Here is a 24,906-nt window from a genome sequence, read left to right as displayed (position 1 = left end):
CAATAAAGACAACACAATAGACATTCATACGCCACATCACACAATAAAGACAACACAACAGATATTCATACGCCACATCACACAATAAAGACAATAGATATTCATACACCACATCTCACAATAAAGACACAACACAATAGATATTCATAAAGTCTGTTCGATCTATTTTACACAAATATTACATTATGTATTATACCATGAACTATAAGAAGAAAAAATACACAATTTTTAAAAATAACTTATGAAAATAACATGATTTACATGATGAATGTATGTAATATATTCTAACATTGTTTTTACGTAACATACATAAACTACAAGTTAGCAGCAACAACTGGGTACTTGTCGGTAGTCTTTCGTGTGTTTATGTCAGTGTAGGCAGGTATCGAGGTTATCAACACAAGTAAGTATGCTGATGGTGCTCTCTGTCTTGCTAGAAAATCTCCCATTTATAATTTGAAGTTTGTAAGTAGATAAGTATGCAAGAAGCAAGAACGAACATAAAAAAATTTCCCTCCATGCAAATGACGACCTGTTTCCTTCCAAAAAAAATTTTCCCTCCATTTTATAATCACTAAAATTTCCAAGGATTTCAAATTCATTTTTCAGGAATTTTCATCATCAACCATTTTCCAGTTTATTTTCACCAATGTATTAATGTGTTGTTTCAATTCATGTGGCAACAAGTTCACTTGTCAGGTTTGTCAACTTTCTACTCCTTTTCATGAGTAATTCACATAATTCAGTAACTTCTGAGGAATGGTTTGAAATTCAAGGACATTCAATGTCTTTTCAGTGTGATTTGAAATCACAATATTTTTTTCTTTGTTGTCAAACTTGTCCAAGGTTTATGTCTGTCCGAAACACAAAATACATTTTTAACTAAGGCTTTTCCGTGGGGAAAAAATAAACAGTTATCAGTGCCACATTGAAATGGATATGCCAACAAATCCAGTAAATGACTTTGTGTTGGTGTTTCTAAGCTTTTCATAACCAACTGCAAAGTTTCTTATTCATGATGAATGAACTTTTCTGGTGAAATCTTTAGATGTTTACAATTTTAGTACTGATCCAACACAGATAAATAAAAAAAAAAAAGTAAGTATGCCAAACCAAAATGCATTCAACAACAGTGCTTGTTTCAACAGCTATTAACAACAGAATTATACCCTTTGTAGTGTGAAGCAATTACAAGGATAATCTTGATTGGTTTGTTGTAGTGTGAAGCACTGACAAGGTTAACTTTGATTGGTTGGTTGGTGGTACAGCAAAGTGGTTGGTAGTTGAGTAAAACATTTACAAGGTTAATCTTGATTGGTTGGTTGAGTGAAGCTCTTACTAGGTTAATCTTGATTGGTTGGTTGTTGAGTGAAGCCCCTACAAGGTTAATCTTGATTGGTTTGCTTGTCAAAGTAATACATTCATTGGGTATACTTGAATTAAGTTCTCTAAAAATCATTGTCAGCGATTCACATTACCCCATCATTTTACATCAAATATGGTTGCTATTCTAGAACAAGCCTCTTGAGTATCACACATGAGTACTACTATGGAAAGCAATGTATCAGCAAACTGTAGACACAAACTAAAATGGCTATGCATCCCACAGAGTGTGGGGAAATAGTACACAAAATGTATGCAACTTCAACTATCTGTTAGGGTGCACAATTCATAGGAAAGTTCACTGCCAAGAATGCAATGTGGAGTGTAATCCTTGGCATGGTAAGCTCCTGTGCCACTTATTTGAGTCTCGGACAATAGGTACCTGTTAATTTCAAATAATGCAAACTCAACATATGGGCTTAATCACAGGATTTGTGCATCCTAACTGATAGCAGAACTCACACATGTTTTGCATTTTGGGAACTATTTCCCTGCCCTTTGGAGCAGCAATTAAGTGAGACCCCCAAATAACGAGTCTGGGTAACCGAGACTATGGCACGTGAGGTAAACAAACCTAGGTGGCACTGTTCATGAACATGATGTAAGAGGGCGCTGTTTATTACAATGTTGCTATTTATAGAATATATTGCCAAAGGGCACATTGACAGGATGTGTTGATAGATGGCGCTGTTCACTCAAACATCTGGTTGAGGGGGCTGTTCACTAAACATGATGAAGGAGGGCATTCTGTGTAATTCAACCAGTAAGTGGGTCCTGGTAATAATTAAAGAGAGCCTACATACAATAACTAAACAAGTAAGAAGACTGCCATACTTCAATGATACAAGTACACCAGTGCAAGTTGCTTGCTGTCTATCCCTTCAGCCATCCAGGCAAGTGTCATATTTTGTACAATGGTATGAAAAAGTTTAAATACAAGTATAGGCAAAGCGCATAAATTATACTATATAATTAGAACTTAAAAAAACATATGTTATCAATAGATATTATAGCAAAAATAATCTTTTCATTTTTTTTCTTACAAACTTTTTTCTTCGTAATCTAGTATATTGTTTGTTTAATGCTTTTCAAAACAATCACAATGCCAAGTCAGATGATATATCGTTAGTTTCTGCAATATCAAGCCATACATAATAAGAAATGTACATGATCTCTAAAATGTATAGAAACTGCTATATGCAAATTACAAATGCAAATGTTAAAGCAAGCTGGACATTACACTCCCCCCCCCCTCCAAATATTCAAGCAAAGGGAACATCTATGCATATTACAAGTGGACAATCAAAACTCCCCCACCCCACCCCTTCCCATATGAACAGGATAAAAACCGTTTAGTAAAGTTGGCCAGCCATCACAATTTTTAATAATATCCGTGGATTGACTGACATACACATGTAACAAATAGAAAATACTTCAAAAATTATTTTTCATACTTTTTTGACATTGGTTTTGTATGTTTGAAATAACACACGTTAGTAATTTCATTGGTACACAGTTACAAGGAATTCTAATTTTGATAAGGTTGCTTTTTAACAAATTCATTTTTCCAATATTTCAATAGATTACAATACACAAAATGTGAATGCGTATATACAAGATGCATGATGTCAAAATGAAGGTTTCCCTGATGGTGAATAAGCATCAGAATATTGGCACACAGGAGCAAAAAAAAAAAGACTATACACGATCACTTGGTATATTTTGTTTGGCATAGTGAGGGACATTTCTTATTTCATGTCTTTGTGATTGATGGAAATTTTTAAGCTATGGAATTTGAGCGAAGTAATTCTGTCTTCAACAAAGGTTTCTTTTCTCTAAGAATCTGTTTGGTTGCATGTTCTGTTATACTGAACACAAACTGCAGACAGCCAACTTTGATGTAGCTCCCATGATGCAACAGAGCCGTGCCCTCCCATCCAGCACCATTGCCACCAATTAAGCTAGAACTACTGGTCTTACAGTTGCATTGTTTCTTTATATGTTGTGTTGCCTGACACATTGTAGGTCTTTCTAGTGTTTCCTTTTCCTTCTTCCCTCTGTACGTGTTAATGACACTGCGTACTTTGCTGACAATACTATTGGTTGGAGGCATGGACACAGCTTTGTCGGAGAAATCACACGAATACAGTACATTATCCACAGTGGTGCCGTGTTCACTGTAGTTTAAAAGTTCATAATGTTGAGTGGTCTACAGAGGGAAGAAAAAACAAACAAACATTTTATATTACTGTAGGTGTCCTAGAACACATTCATTGCGTCTATAGGATAGAGTATCATGTAATTCTAACAGTAAAACTAACACTGATAATAATATCTGAAACTAACATTTCACCTATTCTAATTGACAGATTTTGTCAAACTGCACCATATGTACTATTGATTACATCACTGACACATCACCCACTGAGGGAATTTACGTCTCATTCCAGATCTCGCAAGTTATGCAAATATGCCGAGCAACAATGTTTGTCAAACGTGTGATCGCAGTCAAGCTTTCACCATGGCTATGTGTGATGATGTTGAAACAAATAGTGTTGCTAAGTGTTTGACACTTTCAGCTTGACCACCCTCACATGGTTGCTATGGATACAATGGCTCATGCAGGATCTCGTGAGATCTGCCATGAGATGAAAAATGGCTCAAAGTTGTAGGTCAATCAAATGGACAGTTTGACAAAAATGCGAATAATAAAAGAATAATTTGCATATAGGATAACTTTTGGTTGAGGAAATAGAATTGGATTATACTACTGTAGGTGGAGGATGAATTTTACTCAAAAACTAATGATGCCAAAATTGGTGGTCGATAGCATAGAATGATGGGAACAATATTACCAATAAGTTAATCTCATGAACTGGCCACCAGAGGGCTCCCTATAACTGACTACAACATCAAACAACTTTCCCACAATGCATTAAATCTGACACCATTAGCAGTATGTTTGTAGACCATCCAGGAATGGTTTGAATTTCAGGACTTCCCATTAATATGAAAAAACAATATCTTCAAGCACACAGTTCACAAACAGATATGCACACCAAAATATAATACACCAAATTGTCACCTACCTCATCATAGAATATACATGCATGTTTTGCAGACACAAAGTTACAGTGTCCAAAATTTGTCAAACAAGCATCCATGTCACTACCTGCAATAACCAAATAAAAGATACAGAACTATAATTGCTTGCTCGCATATCTAAGTGAAATTCAATATAGTAAATCAATATATTATCTGATCTTGGTATATTTATCATTTAGGTGGGACCGTGAGCAACAAAAAATTGGAACTAAGATACATGGTTTTTCAAAAAAGCAAAATAGGGTAGTGGCTTTCCCATAAGGTTTCTAGAAAATCTAAAAAAAAAATCTGGATTTCAGCCCATTTTTGCCAAACTCCGAATAGAAAGGTGTGAATTGATAAAAAAAAAAACTGCATAAAACTTTACTATTAGTATTACTGAAGAAGTGTGCCCTTTATGCCATTTTGACGCACATACTGATGTACAGGGACTTCTTGTGACACAACAAAATTTGGTAATCCCCCCCCCCCCCACACACACACACACATATCTCTTACAATGAATGGGTGACTTGCAAGACAGCCCATTTTGACCAACAACAAAAATTTTGTCATTCCTTCGAGGACACACTGCATTGGAGACACATATCTGACACAGAGTATACTACTACTATTGGTGGAAACAATGTAGAGTGAAACATTCACTTTATAATAACAACCATAATATTCAAGTCATACATACAATATCTTTTGGATAGTAGCACAGTACGCTTATCATTACAGAAGTTAATGACAGACACCCCAGGATGTGTGAATGTCAGCGAGCCGTATTGAGAATTGCACGAGTGTTTGCGATGTTCTGTCGCCGTACTTCACAATCATAGCCAAGTCACAAGGGTACAGGTAATCAGAGAGATATATTTCCTCAGTGACATTTTGACAACAAAATACAGAATTAACCAACCACATTTATACAACTTGTGACCTACCTGTTCCAATATGTAATGTCCTGTAACACATCGGTACCGCTCCACCTTTGCCTGTTAAAGGACATAAAACTGCCCTAGCTCTCAGCTGATTCTGTAGTTGTGTACTTGGACTGACAGCGTTACTTATACTACTACTACTACTACTGCTACTACTGGAACTCTTCTTGACTGGTGTAGTTGGCTGCTGTAATTTACAAATGGTGATAAAACATATATAAATACAATATCTCGATAAGAGGTTTGGTCACAATCTGAACAGTTGACCACTGTAATTTATAAATGATGGAACATTTAGGGACGATTGCACAATGTCACACAAACTCAATAAATGGACATCATTCGTTTTTAACAAAAAACCCTCCCCCTCCCCCTAAATAAACATTCATAAGTGCGAATTCACACGTTTACATATGATGTAAACTATGATGAAAATTGTAGCAGTCACACCACTATGATCGATGCAAAGTAAAAAACATGATGGTAAACATGAAGTTCCAACCTTATGAACCTGTTTACTGAGATGATGGTAAACATATTAAAATATTACCATAAGCCCAGCACTGTATCTCACATTAGAAGTCAATTTTTATCAACATCTCATTATAAATACAGAACCTGTTGTCACTGAAGGCGTGAAAGTTTTCAAAACTTGGTTAGAAGTGCAAAAATAAAGTTCAACAATCGTATTGATGCCAGACTACTTCCCCTCCTAAACAAGCAAAGTTCGCTTGTGTGACCATTGTGTGACTGTCCTCTACATACTCAATAGTTTAATCTGCACATTTTTTTCTGCTTTACTTTTGTTTCATATGACTTTTATCAACTGAAATACAGAAGTTTCACCCAGGCTCAAATATATATCTCATAACATGAGCAAATATTCAGTAACTGTAAGGATATACTTAAAATACACATTTGGTTTATAACATAAATGCCAAAGCCATGCATTTCCACAGTGCAAACACTGATATTTGAATCGCGGTGACTTGTTGAAAACAGCGTCACCACAAACAATCAATGGATATCATGGGGAACAGCATTTGATATAGTCACCACAAACAATCAATGGATATTATCGTCTCTGCTATCACTCTCCTCAAACCTTTCAACTCCTCCCCATTCTTCTGTTCTCTTTCTTTGTTCTTCCCCTCCCCTAATCGTCCCCTCTATCTGTCTCCCTCCTCTCTCAATCTTACCTTTTGAGGCAGCAACTGTTGTAACCTTTGATAGGCCAGTATCTGTATTAGCCTTTCATCCAGCTTACTAAGTTCTACATCTGCAACGAAACAGATTTGACATCTACATGGTTACACAGGATTTACATGAACACTGGATGAGATTAGGATATATATAAGCAGTCATTAATATAATAATTCACATGGGATATTACTATTGCTACATTTCTTGACAATAAGTTGTGTTTCACTTAGACCATAACTTGAAACATTTTGAACTTGGCATTTGATCTGATTGGGTGATAGTGGTCAGCTGACATATACAGATTTCATCATGATTGGTTGCAATACCATGCGTGCCTGACATACCGCCCATCTTGATTGGCTAAAATCGGTCACAAAAGATCAAAGCATAAAAATAAAAAATCAGGTAACTTAGTTGAAGAAATCAAATGACACAAATGAGTTAACACTACCATCTTTTTAATATGCAACATATCAGTCATTTCCTACATACAAAACATTAATCTTTCCTGTATATGAAATAAAAATTTCTGGAATTCTTTCATTCCTTTGTGAGAAGACACACAGGTTGGTAGTTCTTACCTGATACACCGTCTATACTGGCTTGTAACGAATTATTTAGATTGATAATAGCAGGTGATGTACTCAAGTTGGCAGTGTTTAGTTTGCTGGACAATGAGTTCAGAGCACCAGCTCCTGTTGGACTAGTTTTCCCTGCAAAGTAGATCAATGGCAATATGATAAGTCACAATACTAACAAAGTCAACAAAACTCTAGGTTCAAGTGTTTTTAAAAAAAAACATTTATAGTTGTGTATTGTCCGTGATATGATGGAAAGGTATGTGGTGTATGTAGATGGGCAGTACTTTGCTAAAAATTAGACTACGATCACTTTGTGTTAAGATGAAATAAACTACATTGTGTACAACAAAATAAAGTGAATTATTATCAGAGACACAATAATTAATAATACCACAGTGCTATTATACAAGAATTGAAATGCTTATCATCATCAGTATTGTCACAACAAAACAGACTCATCCCTAGCGTTGTCACAACAAAACAGTGACTCATCCCTAGCGTTGTCACAACAAAACACAGACTCATCCCTAGCGTTGTCACAACAAAACAGTGACAAATCATTAACGTTGTCACAACATAACAGACTCATCACTGGCATTGTCACAACAGCACAGACTCATCCCTAGTATTATCACAACAAAACAGAGACTCGTCACTAGCGTTGTCACAACAGCACAGACTTGTCCCTAGCATAGTCACAACAAAACAGAGAATCATCACTAGCGTTGTCACAACAAAACAGAGACTCATCACCAGCATTGTCACAACAAAACAGAGACTCATCACTAGCATTGTCACAACAAAACAGTGACTCATCCCTAGCGTTGTCACAACTGAACTGATACAGTAACCTCAATAACTAACCCACCTGTTAGTGCAACAGACCCACTTTTACATGGAGTACTGTTACTTGAACTGGCCACAGCTGTGGAAGTGTGGAGTTTATTTCCTGAAGTAGTTGTAGTAGTCACAGATGATCCTGTCTTGCTACTTTGTACAATAGTCTTTTGTGTTGGCAGTACTGACACACTTGTCAAGCTAATATTATTCCCTTTGCTGCCATTAGCTGCTACGCTTTTAGTACTTTGGGATATAGACGGCGTTGTCATAGTTACAGCCTTGACTTGTCCATTGGGTTTATTCATAGAGGAGAGTGCAAAACTCTTATTACTACCCGCAGCTGGTATTTTATTAAAGATATTTCCACAGTTTGCACTTGATGATTGCTTAGGTGCAGCATGATTTAGATATGTTTTGGGTTTAATATCAGTGCCTGAGTCCAGTTCGTCTGCTCCGTTGGTGACAACAACAGGACTGCCATTCACAGTGGCTGGTCCGTTCAATAGTGGTCCATTTGTTAGATTTGACTTGTTGAGTAAATTTTTATTGTTGTTGATTTGGTCTTCCTCTATCTGTCCATTCATACTAACATTGATACTGCTGGATGATGAACTAAGACTGCTAAAAGAGTTTGTAGGACTAGGTGTAGATGTCCGTGCTGACACTGTATTCCCTGATTTGCCGTTACTGTTACCCTCTGTTTTTGGCTTGAAATCTGTGGACGTTGACTTCATGCTTTTTTGTGTGAGGAACCTGGCAACGTTGCATTGTAATGCCACTACACCCCTCAACCACTGAAAGATACAAACAAGCCATTGGTATGAAGAGAGCAGTATCACGGTTTTCACTTTGAAACCTTGGTAACAAGGAAGAGGAAAGTTAGTAAAATTAAGCTATTTTCTCTATGTCCTTTAAATGAGATCACATCACCATGCCACCTTACTGTATCACCTCATATTACAATATATCACATCACATCACATGACTTTATATCAATCATGTAAACTAATATAACATCACACAACACCATACACCACCCTATCATATACCACACCACACCCATCACATCACATCGAATAAATTGCATCACATCACATCACCTTATATGAATTATATCACCTTACACAACATCACATCCCTGCCCACATCACAACATGCTGCACAGCACCCCACCCCACCCCGCACCAGACCAGACCACACTACACCACATCCAATGAAATTGCATTGCATGACATCACAGATACAGTTAGGTAAGGCTAAAAGCCAACAGGTTGCAGTCAGTGTTAATATACAAATAGAAAACAAACATGACTGCAGCTTGAAGTTCAATGGTCTAAGAATAAAATGAGAACAGATTCAAAGTGTTGTCGGCACCTGTGATTTCTGATGTATGGAACATCAAACTAATAACTGATGCAAACAATCACTACATATCAACCATTTCTGTCATGGCTTTCTAGAACCAAACAATCTAATATCACAACTTTACCTCTTCCTGTTCGTCTGGAGTGCATGTATAACCCTGTGTTTTTGTAGATGATGAAAACGATGAAAATGATCGGACTGGTGCTGGCAGCAGCGATGGCGGTAAGGCATACTGTGCCTTAATTGCATTTGGTATCTGTGTACAAAAATGAAAAACACACAAAACAAAATTTAGATAAAACATCTCTGAGGATGACTTCTGATCAACTGTGTTTCAGTTTGCATAATACTCTGTCAAAATAGCAAATAAAAAAAACAGTTTAACTGGAGGCCAAAAAAAACGTATGATTTTTGTCTTTGAAGCAGTCGTTCCAATGTCAACATCCACTCTATACATACTATACCTGTGGCAAGTAATAGCATGTATTTAAAGTGATAACAAGGACATGTAGGGGTAGCCTTTTCATCGTATTTGATCACAAATCACCAACATTTTCAAACTTTAGTTATGGCTTGTGTCTTTCTCCTAATCCTTCATATTTTGTTCACATCAGTGAGTAAATTCATACCACACAAAAAGATTTTATAACTCTCAGTGTGACGTGCCCTGCAGCCATTAATGTTTCCATCTCTCAATACAGACGACTACAGAGAAAGATAATAACCCCAACTCTGCAGGGATCACCACGACCTTTACAACCTAGTGGGTTCCATTCCACCAAAAAAAGACAAATCTCGAAAAAATAATAACCCTACACTCTGCAGGGATTTCTGACGACCTTTCTAGTGGGTTCCATCCTGTTATTTCTTGAAACAGAACGGAAATAAAAATGTATAAAAATTATGCCGTTTTCTTTTACCTTGACTGTTTTCCTTTTCGGAGGTCTAAACCTTTCATTAGGTGGATGTTTCCGATGCACTTTCTTTAAGAATTGCAGTTTAACTGCATTCTGAGATATTCTGCCGTGGTACTTGTCAAAAATTCGACACCGTTCTGTTAGACTGGAACTATTAAACTCAGGCTGAAAAAAAAATATAAACACCATTTTTTTTTGTAAAACATTTATATTAGAGTCAGTAGTTACAACTTTTGTCACATTTTTAACAAATATTTTCTGTGAAACAATTCACCATTGTTTTATTCGTCGAAATCAGTCACTGGGTGGGTGGTTGGTTGGTTGGTTGGTTGGTTGGTTGGTTGGTTGGTTGGTTGGTGAGATCAGTACAAAGTCTGAAATGTTATCAGTCATTATCAAACCATAAACACAAAACGTACAGTATTGAATAAAAAATGCTGTCAGTGTGGGAACATTTTTCATTGTTCATTCATTCCTATGGGACACTAATAGGTAATATTGGGGACTTTTCTAACAAACAAATCAGTACTTGGAGTCAAGCTGTACATGTCACCAAATTCTGTTAGATTTCCACTAGCCAGAGCGATGAGATGATGGTTTCAACTATAAGGCCCTCAAACAAAAAACACAGCCTTGTAAACATATTAAGGGAAGTGGGTAAGAAGAAAATAACAACACCTTTATAAAAGTCACAGGATTCAACACACAGACACTGTGTCACTGAGAGACTAGAATCAACAAGGCGTAAGAACACTTTATACCTACCATGACATGCTCAGGATGATTAGGACACATCCATCGACCTGTTGGCAGTGTTGTTAGAGGGGGGTCCACACAATCCATGTGGAATAATAACGGACAGTAATCACATTGAATTAACACTGCATGCCGACAACTCCTGTGAAGCGATACAATAAAAAACATACATTCAGTGAAGACATCTTACTTAACTTCCTTCTATATTCTTTGTTCAGTTGAAGGAAATATGAGTGACATATGTCTTTGGTCCCACATGATTAGAAACAGATACTACTACGAGCAGTCAGATGGGTGAAAAGGGATGTCGATGGGCCCAAAAGATTAGAAAAAAGTACTACTATGAGAGGTTAGATGTAAGGGGCCTTACCACTACAAGTCAAAGATGAGTATTAATAAAACCTGTATGTCATGAGTATTTTTTGACTGAACGGACTGAATATCTATGAATTGAATCACTTTATCTTGCATGTGTTTCAAATTCTCAGAGAATGAGAAATATAACGAATACATAATAATGTAACTTGGCATTGAAACAAACAATGTTTAGTGCCAAAATTCTTTCACATACATGAATTGGCAGTTTTATGAAACAGATTTGTGCCAAATTATATACACTAACAGAAACTGAATATTAGTTGCTGTTTTATTCTCACCTGTTACACACAAAACACAGTTTTGCTGGTAATGGTACTAATCCATTGTTATCTAGTTCATTTGGTTTCTTTGCATTTTTGCCAGACACTTCTTCTCGTTTCCTCTTCTTACTTGTACCTGTCATACAAACACAAAACAAGGGAAGTCTTTACGATCTTTGATGAATATTAAACAATGAAGACTGCAATAATTTTTTTAGTTACATGCATGTCTTCATGGGACTGTGGGTTCACATTTATTACATGTAAATAACATTTCTACACACGGTTGTTCTACTCATATGCATGGAAAGGAAAAACCGCACAGACACGAACTGAAAGAAGCAATATCCAGCCATCAATGGCTTATTATACACATAGTCACTAACAGTGTGCCCTCTAAGCCAATTTGACATGTCACTGACATGTACAATTGTTAGTGACACACCAAAATTTGGTGTTCCCTATCTCTTACTATGTGGTGACTCACTAGAAATGCCAGTTTCTCTCATTTTGACTCACAACAACAAAGTTTGGCTATCATTAGAGGGCACACTGGTCACTGAAGTCCTCACAGGCATGCTATGCACTTCCCTGTGTATGGGAGGCTGTCAATACCCTTCAATCATGCTAGAATAGTAGGATTAACGTCAAGCAAACATGGTGACAACTGAGCATCCAACCAAAGTCAACTAATGAACTGTATTTGTTATGAGCAGGAATCTTACCTGGTAGTGGATAATTTAATATCATTTCATTTGGCAAATTAAACTGTTTAGGATTCTGAATAGTAGCGGCACGGATTAACATCTGGAATGGTGACTCTTCCTGTTCTGGTTCTGGATCATATTCCGACATCTCATCTTCACTTTGGTTTTCTCTGCTAGCTGACAACTGTCGGTTTAGTAGACGTTCATGTAACCTCATTATAGGTTTGGCTTTCTCCTTCTCTCGTTCTTTCCAACTATGTATGGATGACGTTACACTGCTAGTTGTTGAGGCAGTATCATTATGTTCCTGTAAAAAAATGTTAAAATATATTACTTACTGGTGGTTATATTTCAAATCTAAAACAACTAATTGGTATTTTATCGAAGCGTCACTGTGAAAATCATGTCTCCATGATGTAAGTATAGGTGCACATATTAACATATTCATGCTGACATTGAGGAAGTTAACAATCACTGGCTGAAAGAACTAATGAAGAGCTTGCTAGAGTCTAGTCGTCTAAACAACAGTTATAATTATCTAGTTATATGGGAAATACCTGCAAATATTTTCCATTTACTATCTATTTAACTTTAAGCTAAGAAAGGCAAATGATGAGCTTGTAGAAATGAACAGCAATGTAAAATTTCATCTGTAATTATTGTCTTCATCAAATGAGCCAAACATGATAACAAGGTCTGAGATGACGTCTTTTGAACTTACCTCTGGGGAGACAGTACACTGGTGACATAACCACTCGCCAGGTGGGAGGTCTTCCTCTTCCAGTGGAGGATCACTACAAACAAACAGACAAAACATGATGAGAAATACATCAACTTTATTATACTGTAAAAGTATACAAACTATACCACAGTATATTCTAGTCTTTGCATAACAAAGGAATTCATGTTCAAAGTACACAAGAAGTAATCAGTTGACTAGAGTAAGTACAGGTAAGCATGTCTATTGCTACAAGGCATATACAATGGCATTCAATAACCACTCAGCTGTAGAAGAAGCAATTCAAGTATTTACTATTGCTTATTTTTACTAAGGTTTGGGACCCAGTGAAAGGAGAGTGGGGGGATAAAACTTGCAGATTTCCACACCAATGTACTATACATTATAATGTATGAATGATAATTTTTGTGGGGAACACTAGTGAAACTGGTGATGGGGTTGGGGGGGGGGGGGGGGGGGGGGGTAAGAGTCTGGTGAAATTTGCATAAATACAATGTACCATTATTTTGATAGGGTAAAGTATCTGAGGAACTCAGGTAGATTTTACCTATTTGTTGCCTTTCTCAAAAAACACCTGATTTTAAAAAAAACTTCAACTTAACAATTACCTATAAATCAATATAGAATTCTATAAATTCTACATTTACTAAAATAAGAGTTTATGAGAACCATCTATTCTAGAGATTATCTGTGACTTCCGGGTGAAGACAGATCTTCAAAGTCATATGGAATAGCCACTTGACTCAGAACCATTCATCCATAATTACAAAGCAAAAGTTTTGCCCTACATGAAACTAGTGATTTATCAAGAAATACAGTGGAATATACGTGTATGAATGTACACAAACTCAATCTGAAAGAAAGTATTTTGATGGTACAAAAGACTTTCAATTATTTTAATTAACTTATTTGTTGAAGAGGGTCTAAGTACGCCAATTAGTTTCTGCTATCCCTGATCAAGGTCTCTTGAGTGGGATCAAGAAGTTGGAAGGTTAAAGAAAGTAAAAAATAAATGAGTATTTGTACCCAGACTTTGTTTCATCATCCTACATACTTCATATGCTACCTAAACGATCTCTCTATTTATTGGTACTTTTCATGGTTGTCAGCTCGAATCATACATTTCTAACCCAAATTATTTTGAACATACACAGTTGCCTTTAATTGAGGGATCTCCAGTTCTGTCAATGATATCGACTTAATATTTATACAATTTGAAGACAAAAGCATTATTTTACATGACAACAGCAATGGGATTCAGTTTATAGTGTAATAGAACTTGATTTCTTCGACAGAATTGGAGACGCATCGATGAAGAGGAGCTCAGTCACTTCAAAATAATTGGTTAGAAATCACTGTTTTTGCTAAGCTTGGGGAACCCCAGTAACAGAATGGGAGAAAGGGGTAAAATGGCAGTGTTTCCCCATAAAGTCAGTTTGGGCACCCAGGTAAAATGGCATGGGAACCCCTGTAGAATTTACTTCCTTACTGCCCTTAGCAAAAACACTGGAAATGTATAGTTCGTGATATTATCTTTAGACAAAATTTGTGAAGTTATACTTTACACCTAAATGTTCTCCCAGGTTTATCTTATAATTCTTATACTATGTATTAGTTAGTACACCATGTATGAGCCAAGTTGAACAAAAAATATGGAATATATTTACGCTGGTTATTCTACATCATGACAATGCATGTCTATGTCACTGGTTTTACTGTGTATTAAATATGAGTCAGAACGTTCAAAATTGCTATTACTTTCCCCAATTTTTCTTTGATATTACTGGCACTGGTATAGTTAAGTTATTCTCCAATATTTCTCCAATAATGTACAATTGTGATCTGTTCTTTAATAGCATAGCAGATCACTACCATTTTAATATTCTATATCATGCCAATGCTCGTCTACGTCACGAGAACGCATGTTACATCACTGGTTTTGCTGTGTTCGAAATATGAGTCAAAACGTTCAAAATTGCCATTACTTTCTCCGTTTTTTTTATATTGCCAATGGTATAATTATATTATTTCTAAAAAAAAATTCTTCATTCAGCCGGAAATTATTCGTGACCTAAGGGTTTTGTTGCTACGAGTCTAGCGACTAATAATGTCAAAGTCCCTTCAGTCATTCCTACTTTCCTTGGCTGAACAAAGCAAAATATTGGGAATAACATCCAAGTATCCATACCATAGTATACAAATATAGATCTCTATGAGTTCCTGCCTACTAATAGATGTCATTTAATTTCTATTATACATAATTTGTTTTTAACACATTCATGTGTAAACATAATCACAACATTTTTATTGAAGAGAAATTATAATGTAGAAATAACACAATTTTAAAATATTAAATGAGTCTCAAAGACTGAATTCATCTGTTTGTTCATTTTCATTCAATGCCATTAAATGGAGAAAGGTAGGTAAATAGCTAGCTGACTAAGGCTTCCCACACAATTATGGTACAATATACAGATGAGGGATGGAAATGTAAGTTTAATCAGATCACCTTACCACCATTATAATATTTCTAGGATTAGATTTCCTTCAAAACACTGTATTATGATCAGTCTCGTCTCTAGCATAGAATCCAGTCTCTTTGTCTTGTGGAGATTCTTGTCTCTTGCCTTCCCCTACGCCTGGCATTTTGCTAGTAGCAGTGCATTCGAACCTAAAATTATATCAATTTCCCATAGCAATGATAATCATGTTTACATCATAGAGCTCAACCTTCCGAGTTTGTTCTTATCACATAGTGACATTATTGATGTCATCTCAAAATGGGAAAACTTTAAAACTCAAAGAATTTCTGCCTTCTTTCTGGCCAAATCTTCATAAGTAAAAGACCACTAGTGAAATGCCAGACAGTACGGGAAAGGCGAGAACAACACAACTGGATTCTAAGCTATTTGCAAGAATGCTCAAAAATCAGTAGCACTTGCACTAGCCAGTTGAGGACCAGACAAGGAAAGCTGGGAAAGGGGAATCTTGGGTGGATAGTGATTGGTCTGACAATTACTTTTACAGAAAATGGAAAAGTATTTGGAGTATGAATTTTAATTATATTAAGATGGAATTCAGAAACCACATGAAGGCTTATTGCCTTTATTACTCTGTCCATGTAATCGTGATGACAATTTCTTTGACATGTATGGGTGTTGGATCATATATTCTTCCTGGTTCCATTTACATTCACCACTGACACTATGCAATAGTTAGACCTAAAGCATTTTGTTCACACTTGGCTTGAGTTACGGTAAATTGTCAACAGTGAACCTCTGGTCAAAGGCCGGAGATCTGTGTAAAATGAAACTATTGGCACCTAAACAGGAAACTAGCAGCTGAAGCATCTGTTTAGTACTTAACACCTATTTTGAAATTATCTGGAATGATTCAGAGAATAAGTTTCATTTCACAAAATGTTCAGAAATCAAAAGAAGATTTAGCACCTCTGTAACATTGTTCAAGACAACTATAAGCACCTCCTTATGGTGATTTCCAGAAGTCAACATACATGTATACAACAATGTATTTCCATAGAATTTACCCTTGAATTCCCATCTCTCTCGTACAATTTCAGTAGAGTGAAATATCAAATACTTTCACTTTTTTTTGGAACAAGGTTCTTTTATCTTAACAAGTTTTTATTTCTACAGAAAATGAGGTGTTTTATTTCAAGTAAATAATCATCATCCTATAAATCTCAAACTCTTTCATCTTTCTGTGGTAACTGTGAATTCAAAACTCTGCATTATTTTCATAAAGTAGTCAAATAGTTTGCAATAACACATTGTACCATGTCACTGGTGTTATGGAATTATATCGATTTCAGTACATGCATATATCTCACAAAATGTCATGTCTCTAGATGAGGGAAGGGATAACAATCTGGCCCTAGCACATTTTCCCAAAACCCGACACCGATATATATACAGAAAGTAATAAATATAGCACTACTTCAATCAGTAGAAAGTTATTGAGGAGCTATTGAACCAACACGTAAACATGTCGATAATATTGAACGTAGGAAATATTAGCTATATTGATGGTGGATATTGTAGCATCGCGGTACAGCTGTTGGTGGGAGAGTGAGAGACATACATGTAGTAAAATTCAATATGGATTCATGGATAATACTAGGCGTGTACAGTACGCAAAATACAGGAACTATAGAATTTCAACACGGCGACTCACACCCACACCCCCACCCTACCCCCTGGTTTAATCCATGTAGTTGCTTTCTATCTAGTAATCCTACAGCATCACAATGAATTATTCCCTTTGAGTTTGAAGCACACAAATCAGTTTTGAACTTGAAATTAACATTAACTGCGCTGCTGAATGAGTGAATCTAGGTTCTAAGTTATTACAAACAACTTTAAGTTGTATATATCACAACACAGCCCCATTTAACTTAAATTAGGAGGGTGTCCAATTACTAACACCTATATAAAGATCCACTTAGATTTTAGCAGACATGTTGGTGGTAATTTTAAATTTAAAACACATTTCTGTACCTCACAACTTTCTGGTGTTGATGTAGGATTGGTACACAAAGATTCTAATTTATAATCTAATAACAAGTCTCTACAATGAATACACTGTAAACACTTCAATTGTTCAAATTACACCATGTTAAGTGGTACCGTACAAGTAACAGATTGACAATATTTCAGCCAGACATCATCTTGGTAACAGCTAATTGACCTATTTACCTCACTTCACTGAAACAGCTAGTAATAACAACAGGTCAAGGCCAAATTTGGTTAACCTCATCCACAAAATGGGTCACCGTGATATCTCAAGTTCAAAGATTTCCATCACAAAGTCACAGCTACTGACCTATTTACCTTTCATCATTACAAGTAATAGAGTCAAAGTCAAGTGTTAATGTCTTAAGTTAAAAGGCAACTACAATATACAAATGTATACTATGAACACATGAAATCAAATTTTCAAGTATTCTCAAAAAAAAATCATTGATCCCATACCATACATAGGTATTCATATAGATAACTGATTTCCCATATACAGTTATGGTACAAAGTATGTCAATCAACATCATATAAAATGTATATGGGCAAGTTTCACCAGTTTTATCAACTTGTCACTAATACTGCACATATTGCAGTTTGTTTAGCTATTAGTATTCACCATGGTGTTCTTGTGGGTTTTGGAAATCAAAGAAACAGAAATGGAAATAAGATCAACTTGCCATAGTTCCCTACTGAGTGTACCATGAATTTGGTTTGAAAAGCTAGTCAAAATGACTGTAGAACCCAGTTTTACCTACTAAGGCTTGAAATTAGCAGTAGTCTCATGTCTACATACTGCCAATTCTTGTCATGTGACTACCATAATTTGCAGCTGGTAGCCCACTCAAGTTACAGTGTACCACTGATTATGCAACGGTATAGATTTAAAGGCCCGGAAGATTTACGGACATGAAAGTATTTTAATAACAAACATATTTCCAATAGAGGAATATAGGACTATTGGTCACCATCCTTGGGCTACCAATTTCTGAAATTGGTAGCTTACTGAGACTACCATAGAAAAAGTTAATATCAAGTCCTGCTTACCTAGTAGGGAAACCCTGATAAAATGACTGAATAACCCAGGTAGATTTTACCTAGACTTACCATCTTAACAAAGATACTAGTAGGGAACTCTGATACAATACAGCATAGCCTAGGTCGATTTCCCCCACTTACCATCTTTACAAAAATGCTCGTAGGGAACCTGATAAAATGACTGCATAATCTAGGTCGATCTCCCCCACTTACCATCTTTACAAAAACGCTAGTAGGGAACCTGATAAAATGACTGCATAATCTAGGTCGATCTCCCCCACTTACCATCTTTACAAAAACGCTAGTAGGGAACCTGATAAAATGACTGCATAATCTAGGTCGATCTCCCCCACTTACCATCTTTACAAAAACGCTACTGCATAATCTAGGTCGATCTCCCCCACTTACCATCTTTATAAAAACGTTAGTAGGGAACCTGATAAAATGACTGCATAGCCATAATCTAGGTCGATTGCCCCCACTTACCATCTGAACAAAAACGCCAGTAGGGAACGGTGATTAAATTACTGAATAACCTAGTCAGTACTTATCATTGAACAAAAACACTGATATTTGTTTAGCAATATAGTCAAACCTACATGTTGTGGTCACATGATCTTCAACCTTTTACTGTCAGTGATTTGAACACTGCTGACTACTTTCAAATCTTTAGTAGTTACTTTGATAACTTTTGGACCAAAGATCAAAAAATATATGAGCTGATGAAAACTATTTCTCTGGCATGTGACAATTTAAAGAAAAACTGCCAAGGTTTTTTTGAGTTTGAGAATTTGTTTATCCAAAATCAAAGTTAGTATATTGACAGTTGCATCACTGTTTGATAAACTGCATTAAATCACTACCCTGTGCAAGTATAACCACACACCACTCCACAAGCACTGATGCAAATCCCTGACAACCCCTAGTATAAATGTACCATCCTACAAACAAAGTAGAGGTGTCCTTAGTAAGAAGGCCTTCCTAATCTAACCTGTAACTGTCAAATTCCATGGAGAACACATGGCCTTGAAGAACAGCTGTCACAGCTTACAATTACATGTAATAAACACATGATGTTCATCCTAAGTATTACTACACATAGGTATTAAAGTACAATTCTAGGAAACTAACACATCATTACATTCACCCTACATGTTACTAGGTATGTGAAATTTCTCGGAAACTTACCATACCATTATGTTTGTCGTAAATGTTACTGGGTAAGTATAATTCTAAGAAATTAACACATCATTACATTCACCCTACATGTTACTAGGTACATTGTACGTACAATTCTAAGAAACTAACACATCATTACATTCATTCTACATGTTACTTGGTAGGTAGAAAACTAAGAAACTAACACATCATTACATTCACCCTACATGTTACTAGGTACATTGTACGTACAATTCTAACAAACTAACACATCATTATGTTCATCCTAAATGTTACTTGGTAGGTAGAATTGCTCAGAAACCCACACATTCATGAACAATAGAAGCAGATGGCCTTTAGTATGGTATTACCTGTAAATGTATTACACATGGCTATTGCATGTACATTTGTACATGGCTATGCCTGGAGAGATAACTGCAATTTTAAGTACAATAATCAATTCCTATTGACAAAATTGTCTTGGGAGCTACTTGTCGTCTAGTATTAAAAGACACCGTGTATTAGTATATGAATGGTATAATAGGACTTTATACCATGCACGAGTCAAGTTGAACAAAAAATATGGAATATATACCCTGGTTATTCTATACCACGACAATGCGCATATATGTCATGATAACGCATGTCAAAGTAACTGGTTCTGCTGTGTTCAAAATTACTATTACTTTCAACAATTTTTCTTTGCTATTACTTGCACCGGTATAATTATGTTATTCTCCAATATTTTTCTTCATTCAGCCGGAAAATACTCATGACCTAAGGGTTGTCACTACTCGCAGTGACAAAGGCCTCTTAGATCACTCAAATTTTCCTTAGCTGAACGATGAAAAATATTGGGGAATAATATCTAATTATTTAGAATTGTTTATATTTCTAGAACTCAAGAGAGATATTCCTCCCTCTACTTTCAACAAATGCCAGATGTTTATGACCTACAAAACATACCATCAAGATATTTATTGATAACAATAACACTTTCATAATTATTTGACTAACTTGAGTGCAAATTAGCAAGATATAATTAGATGACAATGTTTTTTTTAGGATCACAAAGTTTCAACAACTGATGCTATATTCTTCCTGGGACAATCTAGAATAGTGGAGGTAAACCCTGAATTTTCTCCAGAACCACCAGGGACCATATCTGCATACTGCTCTGTTATGCAAATCAGTCCTTGTATCTTGTATCTGATGGAACTTCTGTGTCTGGGATTCAGGGAATGACAGTTATACACAGCAGTGCACAGTAGCTAGTGACTTTCAAGGAAGATTGAGAAAGTCATGTAATAGTTACAGCACATAACTTTTTTGAACAGCACCTTTTTTTTTTGTCAGGTTCCAGGAATCATGAATGGTCCAAATAACCCAATGAACCTGGAGTTTGAGTCCAAACAAAATGAAAACCCAGTGTTCTTAGGATGCATATCATGACTACAATTTTGCCCCCTGATACGAGTACAGTTACAATATCGAAACAACTGAGCACATCTACTCACAAATCATACTGAAAATATGTACTGTATTTACATATGGTATTATCATTGTAACAATGACAAAATTTCTGAAGTGTCAAATGTTGAAGAATTATCATCCTTTTTACTTGCCATTACACTTGTCATTCCTTTAAAATTGCACAATACAAGCAATCACTATGCAAGTAGGCTTAAATATCATGTACAGAACAATTACATCACACAGTCCCAAATTTTGGGGTTCAAGTTTTCCCCATGGACTTTAGTCAGAAACAAAGGACAGAAAATGGATTGCACTGAACACGCTAAGGTTACAAGCACATTACTCTAAACCACTTGGCCATCATATCATCATCAATCAATATTATTCCAAGTACACCCTATGTTGTATTATTGTACAGTATATCAAATATACATCTATTTGGGTAAGTAACAATGTTTTGCTGTGTAATATAACAAACACAGACATTACATCACCAGCATGAATTACCAATTCCTGTCTGACCTTTAACCTTTACAGAGCTGTATTATAAACCTGAGGTGACAGGAATCTGGATATGATGAGATCTTAAACTGGAAATTAAAACTTACGTCGCCCATTTTAGGAGCACTGTATACATGTCTATCGATCCCTACATGTTACACCCTTCTTATGGGCAATACAATCTTGTACAGAGAAAAAAAGTCAACCTCATGATGAGTAGAATGTTATCATAGATACTGAGATACATCATTCATCCACAGATATCATGTCAGGAGGGCACACCTCACGGAAAGGTCAGAGGTCAAGGTATCCCTTCCTTATAATACAGCAAAGACTCTAAATGTACAACCAAACTAACGCTAAGGCAACAACAAACTCAAGAGTTCTTAATTTTGCAGCAATTGCCAAAACCGTACAATACTAATACTAGATCATAACAGACACCAAAGGCAACAATTTCACCTACATGTATGTGATGTAAAAATGGAGAATCAGTCTCACTTTCATCATTTCCTTACTTGCCAGGACTCTAGGAATCATAATATTGTCTGATACAAGCCTTATTTTCATTACATTGTCACCTATTATACAGATTACATAATCTTCAACACCAGGTAAGTCATACATTTCAGCACAATAGTCAAATTAAAAGGGTACCATTTTTCAAAATCTTCGTTTTTGTCTAAAACAAGGGTAAATACGATCTAAAGATGTTAAGAACACACTATAAAATCTCAACACTATTTTCATGTCGGCAGAATATACAACCCTCCAGATTTTTTCTGTAGCAAATGAAATGTGAGTACTCAATATGACATCACACTGCTAATGAACTATATCATGAATGTCTCCCTCACATAATTTTGAACATATAAAGATGCGTACTCAATCATATATAAATGTCTTGTCCTGTTTTGCTTGAAACTTGTAGTTATTTTTATACAAACAAATACCCCCTGACAGAGAAAGAGGATTTAACACCAACTGAATAACCACAACCAGACAAAATAATTGCTGAATCCAAAGTAAAAAGAATAACCACCCATGACAAATGAAGCCCTACAAGTGCTGAATAGCTGATTAGGCAATCTATTCCTTGAGTGATTAGACACATGGACTGATTGAGGCCAAATTTACAATGCATGTCAAAAATGAGCCCTTAACTGCATTTCAGTTGGTACATTGTCACAGTGCATGAATTTCATATACTGAATTTCAACAAGAAACTTAATGAATACATACATCAAAGATGACTTATCAATCAAGTTTTATCACCAGTCAGAGGATCATATAGGTAACTGTGATTGAAAAAAACAACTATACATTATTGTATAGAGGTGTGAATGCATATTTTTTTTAGAAGAGCTGTCTCTCTCCACCTTTCAAACACCTGAGAGCCAAGAAGGACGAATAAATACCACTTAGGACTTCAACATCATCAACCCTATGAACTCTAAATTCTACACAAGTATGCAAAGCAAGGTCACCAGAGAAGCAAAATGGCGCCTACAAAATTTGTGGGTCTTTCTGTTGTTCAATGTACTTTTATTGATGGCACATGCATAGCACTCTAAACACAATGCATGAATGGCAACTGTCATCGACAAGTACACCAGTCTTACTGCAGTTGACATTTTTCCCGTGAAATATTTCAGCGGTTCCGATTTCACCTCACTGAGAATACAAGACTAGCACTTGAGTGAGCTTTCGACTTCATAGTGACCGATATCATACTATGTTTTCTTTTCATGGCTGCTATCAAACAAGGGCCATGTTGCAATACGCCGCCATCTTGGATTCTGGCGAGCGAGTGACCTCCGTGTTTCTAGCGATTTCTGACAGCAAATACGACCAAAATATAAGGCTAAATACTGTGTTTTGACAAAACCTATCAAAAGCTAGCTTTGAGGTATTGCCTTACCAGCATTGTAAGTGAAATGCAGCCGGGCATCGATCACAACACAATAAGTCTCCCCCTTCTTTGCAACTGTCACAGCTGTCGTGGTTCTGGGTTCGACCAGTTCGTCGAGGCTCTCTATCGGTTTTCTTCTGTTTCTTCGGTGGTTCGTCACTTTGTGGTGGTGCTACTAAAGCTCTTATGGCCTGGGAACAAAAAAAGAAAAGGAAAGTCACTTCTTAAAACACGACAAACCGAGTACAAGGAGTCGAGTGAGAAAGTAGGGAAAAGTTGAGAAATTTGAAGTGGAGAAAGGGAACATCAATACTCACGTCCATAAGACCACCAGAAGTATCCAAATCGTATTCTATCGTGGTCATTTTAACGACCTGACTTCTCTTGTGCAGGGTTACAATTCAGATAGGAATATAATAGACAGTCTGTAGTGTTCAACAACTTTGAACGATGTAAATATCTACATTCATGACTTGAAGTCAAAGCAGTCTCTGCATTCTCCGACTGTCGGAGAACAACTCTCACAGCATTCGGCGACTGGTTTCTCTCACATGCGACGAACAAAATACACTGTAGTGTCCACACGGGTCGGTAAGTGACATATATACACTACAGTGGGTTTTTTCCAACTGTTCGGGATCTTCTAACTGCAAAATTTGAGCGAATTTCACCCAAAATTTCCTGAAAGTTGGCGCAAATTTCAGGCCCTGAACACTACGCATGCGTCTTCAATGTTGTTCGCCGTGACGCATGCGCCAATGGATTTTTGCGCATGCTTAGTTTTGGCCAATCATCAGAGGGGAAACTTTTGAGGCCTCCATGTCAGACAGGTTTCCATGGGAACTTAAAATTACTTCATATAAATTCTCTCTTTTTTTGTTTTTATGTTCTGCATATATTAATCAAATTTATTCACATTAAATCTCATAACGGCCTTGTTTGCGAAGATAGTTTTGTTTCCGGAAAGACGACATGAACTCTGGTTGAGGCCAAAAAAGGAGCATTGTATCCGCACCGTTCTTCTTACTATTCACCACGATATCAATGCAATAGATCATACAATCAAATATATAATTATGACAAAACTCTAAAATATGAATATAAGATAAATTCACTTAAAATATGT

At 36.2% G+C, this 24,906-nt stretch overlaps 1 protein-coding gene across 1 annotated transcript; it reads right to left on the bottom strand.

Annotated features, from left to right (window-relative positions):
• Window positions 1-2,737: 2,737 nt before the first annotated feature.
• LOC144449057 (PHD finger protein 12-like) lies at window positions 2,738-24,177 on the bottom strand. Its single transcript, XM_078139469.1, has 14 exons — window positions 24,098-24,177; window positions 23,790-23,971; window positions 13,143-13,215; window positions 12,440-12,728; window positions 11,733-11,850; window positions 11,086-11,218; window positions 10,324-10,485; window positions 9,528-9,659; window positions 8,067-8,832; window positions 7,199-7,330; window positions 6,614-6,693; window positions 5,418-5,598; window positions 4,473-4,555; window positions 2,738-3,592 (listed from the first exon to the last, which is right to left on the bottom strand). The coding sequence occupies exons 1-14, from the start codon at window positions 24,143-24,145 to the stop codon at window positions 3,164-3,166; spliced, it is 2,808 nt and encodes a 935-aa protein (XP_077995595.1). The 5' UTR covers window positions 24,146-24,177; the 3' UTR covers window positions 2,738-3,163.
• Between the last annotated feature and the right edge of the window lie 729 nt (window positions 24,178-24,906).

This window comes from Glandiceps talaboti, chromosome 18 (genome assembly GCF_964340395.1).
Source record: "Glandiceps talaboti chromosome 18, keGlaTala1.1, whole genome shotgun sequence".
Taxonomy (NCBI): domain Eukaryota; kingdom Metazoa; phylum Hemichordata; class Enteropneusta; family Spengelidae; genus Glandiceps; species Glandiceps talaboti.
This window is presented reverse-complemented; position numbering and strand designations above follow the sequence as displayed.